Raw genomic sequence first — 18,622 nt, 5'->3', positions numbered from 1 at the left:
CTTTCTTTCTTTCTTTCTTTCTTTCTTTCTTTCTTTCTTTCTTTCTTTCTTCCTTCCTTCCTTCCTTCCTTCCTTTGCTTCTCTTTATGTCAATATGCAAATAATCCTACAAATCTTAAAAGAAATTGAGTGTTAACACTGACATTGTGTCTATGTGCAATCAATAATATTGAGTTATACTTATCTAGCACCTTGAGGCTTACAAATTAGTTTGTAAATAGCTAGTCTGAGCCTCACCATAATCCTATGAAGCAGGTCATGCAAAAACTATTAATTTCCATTTTACAGATGAGAATAGTAATTTCCAAAGAGAGTAAGCCCTCTGTATAATGTCACCAACAGGAAAGTGCTTGTACCATAATAGTTTTTGAGTTAGAAGGAACCTTAGGGGTCATCTGGTCCAACCCCTTCAGTTTACAGATGAGGAAACCAAGGCCCAGGGAGGTTAAATGATTTGCTAAGGCCACACAGGTAGTAAGTGGGTAGAGTTGGGATTCAAACCCACATCTTCCGGTTTCAAATCTTAGGCTTTTTCTATTCTTCCACTCTTTCATAAATACTGCTTACCAAAATTGTAGACATTTAACACAAATTTTCTAATTCTTTAAACAGGATTTTCTGGTTTTGACTGTCTTAAGGCAGCTAGGTGGTGTGTCAATTAGAGCGTTGCAGTGGGAATCAGGAAGACTTGATTTCAAACATGGACTCAGATACTTCTTGGCTATGAACCCTGGTTGGCCTAGTCATCTAATCTCTTTCTGTCTGAATTTCCTCATCTGTGAAATGGAGACGGTAATAATAGCACCTGTCTCACAGGGTTGTTGTGAGGACCAGATGAGATCATCATTATAAAATTCTTTGGAAAGTATATATAAATGCTAGCTATTATTAATGTACTTATGAGGAATGTTGTCAGAAATCCTTGTAAACTTGGAGCCTTAGCAAGTTCTGCTTTCATCACATGAGAAAAGCATCAGCAGGAGCTGCAGGAAAAGCTTTCTCCTGATCTCTATTTAGAATAGGAAGTAGAACATGTAGCCACGTCATGATACAAAAATAACTTGCAATAGGACATGACATTGGATTGAACTGGAATGAAGTATAGTTTAATATTTGCTGATATTAATTGTTCTAGATCCTGCCAATGGATAAGCTTTTCTTGGAGTGTTATTTGGACATTCTACTTGGTATGAAGTAACTCCTGTATATCATTATCGTGTCATTTAGCAAATTGCTTCTCTTTGGCACTGAAGGGTCCTGAGTGTCCAAGCAAATTGATATACTGCATCCTCTGTCTCACTAAGGTATCCAGAGGAGGAATTTTTTCATATCAACACAAATATATTTTTATTGAGAAAGATGAGTCAATTTATGTTCCTAACCAAATGCTTCTATGATCTGTCATTTTTAACTCCTTGGGAAAAAGTTCTAGATCAGGGGTTCGTAACTGTTTTTGTGTCATGGACTCCTTTAAACATCTGATGTAGTGAAGCCCATGGACCCCTTCTCAGAACAATGTTGTTAAATGAATAAAGGAAAATACGTAGGATTAAAAAAGAAACAAATTACATTGAAATATAATTTCAAAATGGAGGGAGCTAGATGGCATAGTGGAATAGAGTGCTAGGCCAGAGTCAGAAAGACCTGAATTCAAATCCAGCTCCAGATACTTATTAGTTGTGTTTTCTTGGGTACATCCCTTAACCCGTTTGCCTCAGTTTTCTCATCTGAAAAATGGGGATAATAATAGCACCTACTTCATGTTGAGAAGAATAAATGAAATAATATTTCTAAAGCACTTAGCATGGTACCTGTACGTAGGCTATATAAATGCTAGTTATTTTAATTATAATATGACTTTCTATCAGCTAATAGAATATATGGTTGTATTATATAATTATGACAGTGTGTTATGTAATTATTGTTAACTATTATTTGCAGTTATCAAATTGTTTTAAAAAACAAGTTCACAGACCCCAAGTTAAGAACACCTTTTCAATTTTTTGGCGTACCACATGGCTAGTATGTGGTCAGTCAGGAATATACTGAATTATCTGTCATTTCTGACCTTCACCCTTAGAGCTCAGAATAGGGCTGAGGGATAATGGATACAGCTGGTGCTGGAAGAGACCTCAGTGGTCATCCAGTCCAGCTTCCCTCATTTTATAGAGAAAGATATTGAAGCACAGGGAGATTAATAGACTTGTCCAAGGAAACATCAGAGGTGAGATTTGAACCTGGGTCCTTTGACTTCGGAAGCACTTGTGCACCTAGCCTACTCTGTTTCAGAAGGGGACTGGTCACTCTTAGGATATATTTAGGGGCTACTATCTACTTTGAGAGGAACTGGGCAGATAATAATTTGGTCACGTCCAACTCTTCGTGACCCTATTTGTGGGTTTTCTTGGCAAAAATACTGGAGTAGTCTGCCATTTTCTTCTACTGTTCATTTTACAGATGAAAAACTGAGGCAAATGGGGTTAAGTGACTAGCCCATGGTCACACAGCTAGGAAGTGTCTGTGGCCAGATTTGAACTCAGGAAGATGGCTCTTCCTGACTTCAGGCCTGGCATTCTAGCCACTGTACCACCTATATGCCTTAGATAATAGTTCAGTCTGTGACTTAGTGACTTCTTTGTTACTATTACCTAATCTCAATGGGAACTACATTCTTTATGAGACAGTATTGTTAAATAATTGAAAGCACTTTGTAAAACTTAAAGAGCTATATAAGTGGTGTTGTTGTTGAAAGATATTCTATAAAGGTAGGGGGTTCATACTGGCCTGACCTATGTCACTTACCACTTCTTCCTACTTAGCTCCAGTCTTTGCTATTTTCCTCCTTCTTCATGTTTCTCTGAGGGTTTTTCCCCAGTATGCATATATTAAGTGATGGACAAACTAATTTTGTTTGTGGTATGCTCCAAACAATGCAAAAAATTAGAGGAAAAAAAACGCTGTCAAAGATGAATGATGTCAATCGGGAAGGCGAGGGAGGTTTTTAGCTCTTAGGATAGTGAGTTGGAAGATATCCAAAACTATTTGGAAAAAAGTAACATACAGACCTAGCTTACTGATGTTAATCAGACATAAAATCACAATTATCCTCTGTCATTATTTTTATATTAGTAACAGCTCGTATTTCTATAGTGCTATCAGGTTTATGAAACACATTCCTTGAAATAATTATGAAAAGTGGAAACTGCAAGTTTTATTATCCTCATTTTATATAGGAGGAAATGGAAACTGTTGGAGGTTACATTAGTTAACTGAGGTCATCCAATTAGTAAATGCCAAAGTAAGGATAAAAACCCATGTCTTTTCTGACTACTAAGTTAAAATTTCTTTCTACCATACAAAGTAGTGGTTAACTGTAGAAGCTAGCATTTTATACAGTGCTTTTAACATTTGCAAAGTGCTTTACAAATATCTCATTTGATCCTCATAGCAACCCTGGCAATTTGGTGCTATTATTATCTCTGTTTCAGATTTAGATTAAGAAAATAGATATGAATATTATAAATACAGAAACTGAGGCAGACCAGAAGTTAAGTGACTCATTCACAGTCCTATAAGTATTGTAGACTTTTGGAATATAAGGGGAAATGCCCATTACAAGTATATATCAGAAAGCAATCCAAACTGCATGCTGTGAAATTATAATGCCCACCCTCAGCTTCAAAGAAGAGATATTGAATGCAACTCCATTTATTTGTAGAGATGGGGAAACATCTATATGAAAAACTGATTATATCATCAGACTTTTTAAATTATATTGGTCAGTTTTACAGATTTTTTTCTTTCTATTTTTCCCTTCATTATTTTAAGGGGTGGCACTCAGAATGCGATGGAGTTACTGTAGGAAATATTGGTGATGCAAAAAAAGAGATGGTAATAACATTTACTTTTAAAAAGCATGTGTTGGATTTTTTTTTCTTTAGCTAATGAGCTGATTGTTTTTCTGTCTTGTGAATAATAGGGTCCACAGGAAGCATCGTCATCCTCACTTGTATTGAATGAACCATCTTGTTCTTTTTCTTCCCTGGAGAGTTCAGTCAAATCACCCAGCAGCTCGTCGTCTTCCACATCTCAAGCAGCGGCCTACCCAGAAAGGCAGTCTTGGCTCGACATCGTCAACAGTTCCTCTACTACTGAAGAAGTGGAACGGTCCATAATGGTTCAGATCCATTCACCTGCTCCCCCAGAGGCCTCCGAAAATGGCCTTGTCAAATCTGAAAGTGGATTTCTGAACTCCTTGTCAAGTGAGGAGACATCCTCACTGAACAGCAGTTTAGATCACCTCTCTGTTCCTGATGATGCTGTAGGACTCAAGACATCAGACAGAGGTAACTACATAGAAGAGTTGTCTCATATGTGTACACATGGTGCATATACTATGTGTGCACCCCCACATATTTTCTGTAAAAAATTCTTATTTCTTTGTAGAAGTATAGCCCACTTTCAGGCACATGGTAAGTGTTTGATACGTGCCTATGGACCTGATTTAATTGTAGTGATAGATAAATGTGAATTAAGAACTTTCTAAACTATGGTTATTATGACTGAATAACAGGATTATTGAGTTGGTTCAACCCTATGTTATCTTTTTCAATTCAGTGGCCACTTGATAAACTCAAGACTTAGTTCATAACCTTCAAGTATTTTTCAGTATTCTAGATTAATATTGTGTGCTGATGAATTATTTCAATTTGACAAATGCTTTTTAAATACATGAGTTGTAATTCTAGAGAATGATTCTGATTTCTACAAGTCACACAGGAAAGCAGATTTTTACAAATGTATATTCTGTTGTTTGTAGCTGTCTAATTCAGGGTTGCTCTTCCTTCCTTCTTTCCTTCCTTCCATTAATAAGATAATGGAATCAAAAGATGGATACCTGAAAAGATATGATTTAGTCCAATTGCCTCATTTTATAGAGAAGAGAGTTGAGTTGTAGAAAAAAGTATCTAGTGCAAGATCATTTAATATGTTGAGTCCTCCATAGGTCATTTAATTCCACTCTGTTGTCTTTCTCTTTTTTTCTCTCTCTCTCTCTCTCACACACATATAAATACACACACACACATGCACACGCACACACAATGTGTTTTAGATAGTCATTTCACAAATATATTCTCTGTTACACAGAAGAAAATGACAATTGTTAGCTCCAATGCAATTCAATCAATCAATTAACAAACATTTATTAAGCTTCTACTATATGTCAGGCCCTGTGTTGCACATTGGGGATATGAAGACAAAATGAAACATTTTCTATTTTCCATGAGCTTAGATTCTGCCAAATCCGCTGACATTGTTGCATACTTAAGTCTAGTCTAATATAAGATCTAGTCTAGTGTAAATTAGTAGATGTATCTTTATGCATGAAGGACAATACATTTTTATTATTTATTCTCTTTGTAAATGAGTTTGTTTTCCATATATATATATATATATATATATATATCAGTTATGCTATTAACTCTGAACACTAGCTACTCATTTCTTCATTTTTGAAGTAGGAACAACTTCTGTGCTAAAATTCACTAAATTCTTTGGCCCATCTGACTTTCTGTGTTTTTCCATCTTCTGTGCTGACAAGCAAATCTAGTTGACAATATTCTGAATACATTGAATTTTTATTTCTATGGTGTAACCTTAAATAGGGCTCCTATGAACTAAGGGGCACTGGCCAAACTTCTGTAATGTCAATGTGCTACAGAGAGCTTCCAGATTCTATTAATCCCTGTTTCCAAATTGGGGACATGGGGAAGGCCCTGAAAAAATACCTGATTGTATCCTGGTCTGAAGGATGACATTCTCATACAGCAATATGGAGGATCATAAATTAGAGGGTCATCAATCTAGAACTCAGAGGGACTTTAGAGGTCATCTAGTCTAACTCTCTTATTTTACAGATGTGAAAACTGAGGACCAGAGAGAAAAAAAAATTATGGCAAATAGTCACACAGTTTTAAGTGGCAATTAGGATTTGAACTAAATAGCTAACTGAATATTTGGCCTCAGGATATTTTTCACAGTTGAACAGTTTTTGAGTGATGATACGATGATAACTTATTAGTTGGAGCAAAGCACTTCATTTAGTAATTAAATGGCTATAAAATTGTGGACTTAGATTGTGTCAAATAAAAATTTTGAGTCTAGTTTTTACAGTAGGGCAGCTAGGTGGCACAATGGATAGAGTGTCAGTCCATGAGTCAGGAAGACTCGTCTTTCTGAGTTCGAATCTGGCCTCAGACACTTATTAGCTGTGTGGTTCTGGGCAGGTCACTTAACCCTGTTTGCCTTAGTTCCTCATTTATAAAATGTGTTGGAAAAGGAAATGGCAAACCATTACAATATCTTCGCCAAGAAAACCCAAAATAGAGTCACAAAGTGTTGGACATGCCTGAAACAACTGAACAACAGCAACAGAATTTTCCCAGTAAATACCATGCTTTCTGGAAAAGAAAAATTGATTTAATCATTTATGTGCCCTTGGAGAAATAATGCTGGCTTTCAAAAGTCCCAACCAATTTACAGGGTGACAATCCTTTACTGGAAAGAAATGTGATAAAGGTTTGAAAACCTATCTTTGCATTGTTTTCCATGAGAAAGCCTTGTAGCTTCAGGAAGGGCTCTTTGGGATAGCTGGTCTTAAGTTGAATTCAGCAGAAAGGTCATGGGAAAGCTTCTATTGTTCTTACATCCAGGTCACTTCTGGAGAGCTCACAGGACGGTGTTGGACTATGCATCAGTAGCCCTTTTCATCATGATATTTTACTGAAAAAGGAAAAGGAAATCCTGGAATATTTTGTTTTAAGGGACTTTGAAGAACAGTGTAGTTGGTAATCTCTGTGCACTTGCTTAAACTGCTTAGAGAAAAGACATTCCTGTGGAGAAAAATAAGAGAGAAAACTAAACTGTTTCTCTTCTTGTGTTGCTGACAGTTGCCATGTGTTATGAATCTTTCTTTCTTTCTCTTTCATTCTTTCTTTCATTCTTTTTCTTTCTTTCCTTCCATCTTTCTTTCCTTCCTTCCTTCCTTCGTTCCTTCCTTCCTTCCTTCCTTCCTTCCTTCCTTCCTTCCTTCCTTCCTTTCTCTTTCCCCTGCTGTGTATGAGTTTTGGTTGAATTCCCAAAATAGCTAAGCCAAGTGAAGTAGTCACTATGGAAACTGTAACTCAATCATTTGGTCATGTGCACTTAGCACTTACTGTTGAGGAATCAAATTACATACTGTATGCCTCCCGGCCTTTTTAGAATTGTGTCTGCATTTCTTGGGGAAGGAGGAAGAGGATAGGTCAGGTCAGAGGGTAGCATTTTATTTCTGTAATTTTTGGAAACTTTGTTACTGTATTGCTGTAAAGAAGAGTCCTGAAATGTTTGTGATTGAGAAGTGTCACAATGTTCAGGTTTCAAGATAATAACTGAAATACCAATGTGCTCTTGGTCAGGATTTTGGTTCCTGGTGAACCGAAAAACTGCTATCCCAAGCTAAATGTGGTTAACCTTCGCTTTCAAGCTTGCTTAGAGAAGGGCACATTTAGCTTAGGATAGACATTAACAAAACAACAACAAAACTTTCCAAATATGCTTTTATTCTACTAGCATGGATAACTTTACAAAGTGCCAGTCGGTAGCTTTTCCTTTTTACTTTCAGAGAAAAAAAGTTTGGATAGCTTTCATTTTTCTAGCACGTTTATTTCCAAATATATCTCTCCTCCACCCAGAGAGCCATCCCTTGTATCTAAGAATAAAAAAGAAAAAAATGTTCAGCAAAATTAACCAATACGTCAACTAATTCTGACAGTATATAGAATATACCACACACCTAGCTCTTGATGGAGAATCCAGTCAAGTTGGGAAGCATATGTATGTGTATGGTATGTGTGTGTGTGCGTGTATATGTAAGACACACGTATGTTTCCCAACTAGACTAGACACACACACACATACGCGCACATACACACTCACACACATTCTTCCCAAATAGACTGGCCTCCTTGAAGGCAGGGACTGTCTTATATCTCTTTGTGTCACCAATGCTTAGCAATTGCCTGATGTATGTTGAGTTGTTGTTGATTTATTTTTCAGTTGTGACCAACTTTTTGTCAGCCCACGTAAGGTTTTCTTGGCAAAGATACTGGAGTGGTTTGCCATTTCCTTCTCCAGGTCATTTTACAGCTGAGGAAACTGAGGCAAACAGGGTTAAGTGACTTGCCCAGGGTCATACACCTAGTAAGTATCTGAGGGCAGATTTGAACTCAGGTCTTCCTGATTCTTAATAAATGTTTTTTGAATGAATGAAGGAAAGTGATCATCAAGCCTCCTTCTGAGATAATCCTCTTTTGAGAATGGATCATCTACCTCCCAAGGCATCCCATTCCAATTTGAGATAACCTTGTTAACAAGATTTTTTATTCTATTAAGTAGACATTGGATTCTACAGTTCCATCGTTGCTTATAGTTTTTCTCTCAGGATCAAGTCTAGTCCACCTTTTACATTTCAGGCCTTTGAAAACTTCAATAACCATTGCCTCTCCTGGGCTCTAAATTTTCTCTTCTCTTTACTAAGCATACTGAGTTCTTGCAACTGATTCTCAGGTGCCATGATCTTAAGGTTAAGTTTACTGTTTATCCTGTTTATTATATACTCCAGCTGATCAGTGTCAGCTTTTTTGGGAGGGCGTATCAAACTATTGACTTGTATTAACAATTTTTCAGTTCACTTAGTCCCGCAAACTGGAAGTTGGAAGTGAGAAAGGAGGGCATTCTAGACATATGATTCGGAATCACGGATGTTCTGTTTACTCCAGTCAAAAGGACATTTTCCTGAGAAAACAGAAACAGAATAACAATATCCCAGTTCCGCCTTCTCTCTCTATCACCTGTTCTCAGAATCCAATATACGCTGAGTACTGGTACTATCCCTTCTTTGATTCTCCTCTTTTCCCAAATATTTAAAAACAACAACAACAACAACACACATACATACAACAGTTGTTCTTTACATTCTCCATAAAGGATCTATCCATCATGACAAGTCTTTGAATGAATCCTTTAATTTTTTTTTTTGGTACAAGTCCTAGGATCACCACTCATTATCTCTTATTTTCCTTATGTGGGATCACAGGATTTAGAACTAGACACAGTTGCCCACTTCCTTTCAGGACATAAATGTCCACGATGAAATATTTTGTACAGCTCCTCAAATGTACCTCACTTTTAATTTCATGCTCTTGCCCAGAGGGGTCAAATATCCTGCTGCTTGCCACATTCCTGGTGTGGTGACCAGATTAGAATGTAATTGGGAAATATTTAGCAAAATAAAGAAAAATACAAGAGAACATAGATAATGTTAATATGTGGTTTTCTTTTCTTTTTAATTTTTTTTAATTTTTTTTTTTGGTGAGGCAATTGGGGTTAAGTGACTGCCCAAGGTCACACAGCTAGCACGTGTCAAGTGTTTGGTCTGAGGCCAGATTGAACTCGGGTCCTCCTGACTTCAGGGCTGGTGCTCCATCTACTGCACCACCTAGCTGCCCCTAATATATGGTTTTCTAAGGTGATATGCAGCCCACAGGGATCCTTATGTATAACTTAGTGGTTCCTATTTCAATTTGAGTTTGATGCTACTACTCTAGCCTACTTATACCTTTCATGCTTCTTTCCATGACTCTTTAAATTACCTTTTATTCTAATTCTGTCAATTATTTGGCATAATTAAATATCATATAAACATTCTGATTCTATTGGCGATTTGGTTTAGTTAAGTCTCATGTAAACCTCTCTACAGGCTCATTTTATCCCCACTTGCTTTTTCACTATTTGAGATTCGCAACAATTTAGCATGTGTAGAAGCTGTCCAAGATATGTAACACCTGTGGACTGACTTGATGAGTTGTTTATACCAACTGGCTGTTATATGTCAGACCACATGAATTTTTCATCCATGCCATTGTTTTACACATAAATGGAAAGGCTAATCCTTTTTGAATCATTGTTGATTTCATTAAAATGTTTTTGTAGTGTTCCTAGGCCTCAAATTAATGAATAAGGTTGTTTTTGAATAAAGAATTTTTGGAGAAACCATCCATCAATAGGAATCTTTTTTCTCCTTGAACACTGCATGAGGCATCTTCCATTTCAATGCTGAACACCCTAGATGTGCACATCCCCCTCTGTTTTACACCTTGCTTCATGTTGTCACTAGGCAGATTGTTGGAAAATGTCAGTTTCATGATCATGCCTTAGAATATTCTATACTTTTCACCATATGTATGGGAGATAGTGTGTTTTATGAGAACCTTTAATTTAACTTTTATATTTCAAATCAGTTGTGTCTTAACTCATTACTGCAATACTAGTGCTTTATAACCAAATACATTATAGTAGTCTGTTGGTGAGGGAGAAATCTCCTAGTGTTAAGGTAAGTTTATAAAATCACCACATTTAAAGGCCATGTGTAATGGGAAGGGTACTGGATTTAGAATGGGCCCCACCTTGGTTTGGATCTAGCTCTTCTTAGTTTCATGTGACCTATTGAATGTCTTTGTATTCATACCATTTATTTATCTGTTAAATTTTTTAGTGATTACTATTATTTATCTTTAGATAAATTAGGAAAGCATCTACTATCTTAGGTCTATTATTTTATTACAGTTTGGTCTGTAGTTACATAAATTATTCTGTTTTGCCTTACAGGAAACAACATTTAGTTTCAACAGCATATATTTTGTGAATGATTGCTAGAATAGAATTATTGACAAAGAAAATTTTCTCGTATTTTTTGTTGTTGGTGATGCATGTGTTTTTTGTTATGGATTTTTTTTTGACTTGGAGTAAAAAGGAAGATGCTAGATTTTGAATTCATTTCTCTTGACCGAAGGTTGTTAAATTCCTGTCAACAAAAACTAGCAACAATCTAGTTTCCTAGAAAGTATTACCCTTGCTAGAGAATTGAACTTATTTTAGTGATATAGAACATTGTTGATGTAGGAAAACATTTATACAATTTTCACAAACCAATATTGCCTTTAAAAAATTAAAGTATCCCTCCTTCCCTCCCTTCCCTTCTATCCATCCATCCCTATTACTTTATGTAGTATAGGTATCTATTATGAGTTATACTTTGTTCTAATAATTAGGGGTGGGGAGAAGGAATTAGGGAGTGATAGGTAAAAGATTTTTAAAACAGTTATTGGGTGTTTACAATCTAGAAAGGTAGTTAAAACTAATAAGAATACAAAGTAGAATCCTAAAGTGAAGCTCTAAAATATCGTAGACCTTTATTTAGGATTTATTTTTTATAGGTATAAACCAAATGCTAGGAAAATTCATCCCCTCATCTACTGATTGAGGCAGGGATTAATCTTTTTTTGTGAAATGGATGCGTTTGGCAATCTGTGAAACCTATGGACCACCTCTCAGAATAAATTTTTATGATGCACTAAATACAATGAATAGTATTACAAAAAAAACCCAATTATCTTGAAATACATCTATCAAAATATCTTTTAAAAAATGACAAGTTCATTTTTGTTATCATCCAGTCTTTCAGTTGTGTCCCACTCTCTTTGACCCTATTTGGAGTTTTCTTGGCAAAGGTACTGAGATGGTTTGCCATTTCCTTCTCCAACTCATTTTAAAGATGAAGAAACTGAGACAAACAGGATTAGGTGACTTACTGAGGGTCACACAGTTAGGGTTTTAGGCCAGATTTGAAATCAGGTCTTCCTGACTCCAGGCCTAGTGCTCTATTCACTGCCCCATCTAGTTGCCCCAAGTTAAGAAGAGGGTGGAGAAAAAGTTGTAACACTAATGTTGGTCATAATAACAACACTGCAAATGCCTTATCCTGAAGATACTTATTTTTACTGAGTCTGACTGCAGTGGCAGACAAAAAAAAAGAAAATTTTTTGAATCTGTGATATTAGACTAACATGTTTGTTTCAGTTTTTAGTAAGCCAGTGTTTACTTAGTATCTTTGAAGCAGATGGGATTTTATTGACTTTGATATTTGAATAGTTTTAAAAATACAAGTAGAGAAGAGGGGAAATATAATAATCATTCAGTCAGTAAGCAAGCATTTATTAAATGCTTATTATATGTCAGGGCAGTTAGGTGGTGCAGTGGATATAGTATGGGTCCTGCAATAAGGAAAACTCATCCTCATGAGTTCAAATCTAGCTTTAGACACTTACTAACTGTGTGACCCTGGCCAAGTCACTTAACCCTGTTTGCCTCTCCTCATCTGTAAAATAGCTAGAGAAGGAAATACCAAACCATGTCAGTATCTTTGCCAAGAAAATCCCAAATGAGGTCACAGAAAGTTGAACATGACTGAAAAATGACTGAACACACACACGTATGCCAGTCACTGTGCTAAGAACTGGGATACAAAGAAAAGGAAAAACAGTTCTTGCCCTCAAGGAGCTCACATTCTAACGGGGGAGATGAGATGCAAACCATTATGTATGCAGAAGATATGTGCAGTATAAGTGGAAGAGAATCACAGAAGAAGGGAACTGGGAGGGGGAACCTAGAAAGTTCTGAAAGGTGGGATTTGAACTGAGTCTTGAAGGAGACGAGAGAAGCCTGAAGTTGGAAATGAGAAAGGAGGACATTCCAGACATGGGGAAAAGCCAGTGGAAAAAATATGTTAACAGGAGTTGGAGTGTTGTGGTTAGTGGAGCTGCATCATAGAGTACGTGGAGAGGTGGGTTAAGTTTAAGAAGCCTGGAAAGACAACAAAGGGCCAAACTTGATCTTTAAAAGCCAAACAGAGAATTCTGTATTTCATCTTGGAGGGAACAGTAGGCCACTGGAATTTATTCAATAGAGGAGGTAGACCAACAAGTTAGAAATATCGCTGAGAACTGAGGGTTGGAATGGAGAGATGGACAGGAATAGTCAGTAGGAACAATAATTAGGCCCATGTGGTTGACAGTATAGCCAACTGAGAGTTGGCTTTTTATTTAAAATAGTTCTAGTAACAGTTTAAAGCAGAAATTGCAGTTTTTTTTCCTTATAAGTTTAGATTCCAATAACGTCAATAACACCACCACCTTCCACAAAAGTAATGCTCCAGCCCCTCATCATTATGTGCAGGTGACCCTGGATTTCAGATAATGATAGAAATAGAGCTCAAATTCCAGTGGTTCCTGCCTCACAGGAAAGGCTCAGGATGCAGGCCTGAAATGGATGGATGGATGGATGGATGGATGGATGAATGAATGAATAAATAAAAACAGTTGTTACAATCCTGTGATTTTATATGGGTAATGAGAAGCAGTGTTGCATAATGGATAGAGCTAGTCTCAGAGTTAGAAGGGCCTGGGTTCAAGTCCTACTTCTGGCACATGCTAGTGATGTTTGTGACCATGGTAACCTCCCTAAGACTGTAATTTAAATAGAAGGTAAGAAAGAAGGTCTGCATTGCTAGAGGAAGCTAATCACCATATTGCTGAACCATCATAGTGAAAAAACTGGCTTGAGTTAAGAAAATACCCAATAACTCTCAATAATATCACCATATGCAAACAAAGCACTTTCCTTACAACAACCCATGAGGTAGAGAGTGCAAAGTTTTATAATCCCATTTTCTTGATTAGGGAATTGAGTCAGAGAAAAGTCAAATGACTTACCACACAGATATTATTAAGTGGTGGGACCAGGATACAAACTTGATTCTTTTCTGACTCCATCTCTAGCATTCTTTTCATGATCCCATGCTGTCTCTCTTCAGCCTAGATACTTCTAGCCAGAAATACCTAAAGGCCTAATTAGAGAAGGGGTCGATAGTGATTTCTGTCCATAAAGGACATTTGTACAAGTCTTTATTTTTAAATTTTTATAGATACCATTGACCAGAGGCTCAATACCTTTTCATGGTGATGCTTGCCTTCCTCCTCTCTCATTTCCTTTTCCTCTTATGCAGCTTTGCATAACACGCAGTAAATCTGATTTTCTCTTTCTTGCCAACTCTTTCCAAGTTTCTTTTGTTCTTTGGGGGCTATAATTATCTTCCACGGGACATCATTAAACTTCTACAATCTCAAAAGGGCTTCCTTTGAATTGTGAAGTAAAAAATGGCAGATGAATTCCCTTCCTGTCTCCCAAAGGCAACATTTGTATTCGAAGTGGAAAACAAACAGCCCTGTTCCAGTGAGCACAAGGGAAAACTTAGCCAAAAATAAGATAGTGGGGGAGGCAAAGTTAGAGATCATCTCTATATGGTGTTTACGACAGCCAAATGCAGGGTCTATTAGAGTTTCGTTGCCTTGTCAGAGGAAGACAATAGCTTGGAGCACGTAGGAGGAAGAGGAATGAGCAGCACCTTCACATGGGTTGATAAACTAACGTGAACTTGGCAACGGGTGACTGCCAACCATATGCCAAAATTGTTTTGTCATCATTGCTGATGACATTCAAGGAACATAAAAATCAGTATATTTTAGCCTTCAACCCTTGACATTTTCCATTATTATTATCATTACAAGGGATAATGGACATTTATGTGGCTCTTTAGCATTAGCACTTTGCATACATTATCTTATTTTTTTCATAAAATAATCCCCATGAAGTTGGCAGTGCAAGTATTATAATCGCCATTTTACAAAATAGAAAATTAAGGCTCAGAGAGATTTTAGCATTTTTCCTCTGATGGGCCAAAAGCCTAAGATCCTAGTCCCACTTGAGGTTAGAGGAGTGGACCAGTATCAGATTTTAATATCCCTCCCATCCCTCTGAGTCTGAGATGTCCCCAAAAGACAGTTTCTATTTTAGAACTTCTACCTCTCTTTGCTTTCTGAAGCCAGATAAATGGATCTTGTCTGAAATCCAATTGTTTCAATTGCAATTGCTACTCTTCTTCATAAAGCCCATAGTCTTACATGATGATAATACAGTGTTGATTTCCACGGACATAGAAGACATTTTATAGTCAAAATCTCTTAGGCACACAAGTTGGACATTATTTCGGTATGCAGAGAAGAAGTAAGAATTCTCTGTAGCTCTTAGATAAACAGGGCCAAGCAAGATCTGAGAGAGTTTCTAAGACTTTAATTGTACACCAGGAAGAAGGGAGTAAATATTCAAGTAAAAAGATAAGTGGAACGAAGAAAAGGAGTAAGAGAAGGGAGAAAGGAGAAAGGAGAGGACACATAGAAGAGAATAGAATTGGGTAAAAGAGGAAAGAGAGATCTCTATGCTGAGCCCTATTCTTTGTTCTCCCTACACTCTTCTTTAGTAATCTTATCACCTTCCCTGAGTTCAATGATTATCTCTATGCTAATGATTCCTGGACCTATACATCCAGCCCTAGTTTCTTTCTTGAACTTCATTACCAGCTGCTTATCAGACATCTCAAACTGGATATCTTTAACTGTCTGAAACGCTCCATGTCTAAAACAGAACTATGATCTCCCCACCCCTACCCAAACTCACCTATCTTTCAAAATTCCCCATTACTATCAAGGGCACCACCATTCTTCCGGGCACTCAGGTTTGAAACTTGTGTGTCTCCCTCAGCTTCACATTCTTATTCATCTAATATATCCAATCACTTGTCAAATCTTGTCATTCCTACTTTCTGAACATCTGAAGCAGATTATCATGCAGTGGATAGAGTGCCTGACATGACATCAGCAAGATGTACTTCATTTATATTTATATATTGTGGAAAGCTCTCAGCATGTTTTGGGTACTACTCCTGGTGGTTTTATGGGAGGATATGGACGAAACCCTTAACTTCTCTGGGCCTCAGTTTCCTCACTGGTAAAAGAAAGGGTTTGAATTCTAAGATCCCTTTAGCTCTATAGCTATGATCCTATGAATTACTTGGGATAGGAAAGCATCATTAAAGAAGGTATCCCCATTGGTGAGATCAGGGAAAAAGTATGAATATGTAAGTGATCTAAATTGAAAGCACACATGAATTTCTAATGTGAAATTCCTGATCTATCATACTAGACTTCTGAGGACAGAATGATGAGATTTTCTTCTTCTCTCCATTGCTCATTTTCTATCATAGGAAAATAATTGCCCATACTTTAATTTCTCCATCTGGACAATGTGAGTCCTTTAACCTGCTTCACAAAGTGCCTTATGAGGATAAATGAGATTTTGACTATAAAGTGTCTTCTATGTCCATGGAAATCAACACTATATTATCATCATGTAAGAATATGGGCTTGATGAGGAAGGGTAGCAATTGCAATTGAAACACTTGGATTTCAGACAAGATCCATTTATCTGGCTTCAGAAAGCAAAGAGAGGTGGAAATAATTAACATGGCTTCTATTTCAAATGGTAGAGAGAGGAACTGATTACCCTGCCAGTTTTATTGTCTTGGTCATTTTAAGATGATGGGGTACAATGAGGTATTTATTCCTAATTTAGTAAAATGAAACACACACACACACACACACACACACACACTGCAAAATAAAGTGAACACTTTGAAATGATTGAGGAAAAATGGTGGGAGCCTGGTGCAGAAGTAGAAAGAAGGCTGAATTTGGAATCAGGGATCTAGGTGTAAATCCTTAGTTCTGATACCAACAATTTCTATAACCTTGGATAAGTCACTGCCTCAGTTTCTCCATCTAAAAAACTAGAGTTTTGGACTTGATGGACTCTAAGTTTCTTTTCATATTTATGTTTGTGATCTTATGATTTAAGGAAGAAATCTAGAAAGAATACATTAATGGCATGACTATTAGTGGACTTCTTAAGAGTAATAATCCTATGAGAATCTAGAATTCTTTGCCTTTAGCTATAAGCCCCCTTCTTTATCTCTTCTGATGCTGCCACCAACTTCTGGTGCAGGTTTGTCCTCATCATCTCATGCCTGGTGTATTTCAAAAACCTGCTGGTTGATCTCCCTGCCTCAAGTCTCTCCCCACTGCAATCCATCTTCCACTGAGCTGTTACAATGATTTTCTTAAAGTATAATTCTGACCATGTCCACTCCTACCCTGCTGCCATTCTACATTCCATGGACCTCAGTGGCTTCCTGTTGCCTCTAGGCAAATATAAAATCCTCTGTTTGCCTTTTAAAGCCCCTCCTACACCTAGCCACCTTCTACCTTTCTAGTCTTCTTACACATTACTCTCTTCCATCTCCCCAACACCCCTCCACATACTGCACATTCTTGTGACACAGGCCTCTTGTTCCTAATATATGACATTTCGTCTCCTGACTTTGGGAATTTTCACTTGTCATCTCCTAGGCCTGGAGCTCTCTCCCTCTTCATTTCTACCTTCTGGCTTTCCTGATTTCTTCCAAGTCTCAATAAAGTCTCACTTTATGCTAGAAACCTTTCCTGGTCTTCTTTAACATTAGTGCCTTCCTGTGGAAAGTATCTTCAATTTATCCTGCATTTGTCTTGTTTGTACCATTACTTGCGTGGTGTTTTTCCCACTGAGAATAGGGACTTTTTTTTTTTTTAACTTTCTATGTATCCTCAGTGCTTAGTATAGTGGCTGGCACATAGTAGCTACTTAATAAATGCTCATTGACTTGACTAGTGGGAAAGCTCTTTGGTGCAGTGTGTATCTGTTTTTATATTTGTTTTGTGGACTTTTAGGTCCCATGATCTAGTATGTTACCAGCTTTCATTATTATTGTACTCTTAATTTCCTAGCCTGTGGAGACCTAAACATCTGACATTGAAAATATTCTAAATATAAAATTCCAAATATAAAGTGTCATGTTAAACCACAGTGTCAGGTACATTGTAAAGCACTTTAAATAATGCTTGTTGACTGACTGACTAATTGACTTTGCCTTTGGTTATAACAGTGGTATATCCCCAGTGTTTATAGTATATCTTTGACGCCATGATATGAAAAGCCAATAGTTACTTTTAAAAATTTTAGACATCTACATAGCACAATAAGGTTTACAAATATTTAGATACATTTTCTCATTTTATTCTTTGAGAAATGTGTGATGGAGAAAGAAGGTGATCTGGTTATGTTGCTACGGAGAGGGGTAATGTGCAGTCTGAGGACCACCACTGGTATCCACACACTGTCAAAAGAAATAGAAGAATGTTCTCAGGATGTTGGATGAGAGGTAGCCTGGGATGGAGGATAGAGGTCTGGCTGCAGAGTTGACATGACCTTGAGTCTTGCCTCTGCTTTATACTGTCTGTGTGGCCCTGCTTAAATCATTTATCTTCTTAGTGCCCCCAGGTATTTTAAGTTGCAAATCTGAATTGATGAAGGAAATTTTCTGGCTAGAATTCCCTATGGCAGTGAAATCACAGGTGTGAATTCCCTCCCCCCCTCCTCCAATTCTCATATTAACTGTGTGTGGTAAAGTGTCATTAATAACACCCTCATTTATCAGATAAGAAAACAGGCTTCAAGTGACTTGCCCAAGATCCCATGGCTAATAAGTGGTGAGGCAAGAATATGAACCCACTTCATCTTGGCTCTAAGTTCAATGTTCTACTCAATGTGGGGTTTTGTCTTTATGCTCCAACACCAGCATTCTTATAGGGTTATATTGTCCTCATTATTTGTGGCTGCCACTAGTTTCAGGTTATTGGAAGACAGCCCCACAATGTTCTTTTTAGTTTTAAGTTTCCTTTGATGGAATTCAAGTTAG

The 18,622-nt window shown here is 37.1% G+C and overlaps 1 protein-coding gene across 6 annotated transcripts in view; it reads left to right on the top strand.

The window, feature by feature from the left end:
- Positions 1–18,622, top strand: part of LOC114031544 (interactor protein for cytohesin exchange factors 1-like) — a 193,332-nt gene that overhangs the window by 155,927 nt on the left and 18,783 nt on the right. For 5 of the 6 annotated variants that reach the window (XM_027846686.1, XM_027846690.1, XM_027846685.1 and 2 more), the window contains one exon: positions 3,980–4,346. In XM_027846686.1, the coding sequence (XP_027702487.1) occupies positions 3,980–4,346 (367 nt within the window). The remainder of the gene's footprint in view (positions 1–3,979; positions 4,347–18,622) is intronic. The other variant, XM_027846688.1, reaches the window with a different exon arrangement.

The sequence above is a fragment of the Vombatus ursinus genome, unplaced genomic scaffold (assembly GCF_900497805.2).
Source record: "Vombatus ursinus unplaced genomic scaffold, bare-nosed wombat genome assembly UNPS02015175.1, whole genome shotgun sequence".
NCBI lineage: Eukaryota > Metazoa > Chordata > Mammalia > Diprotodontia > Vombatidae > Vombatus > Vombatus ursinus.
Note: the sequence above shows the minus strand (reverse complement) of the source record. Positions and strands in the feature narration are given on the sequence as shown.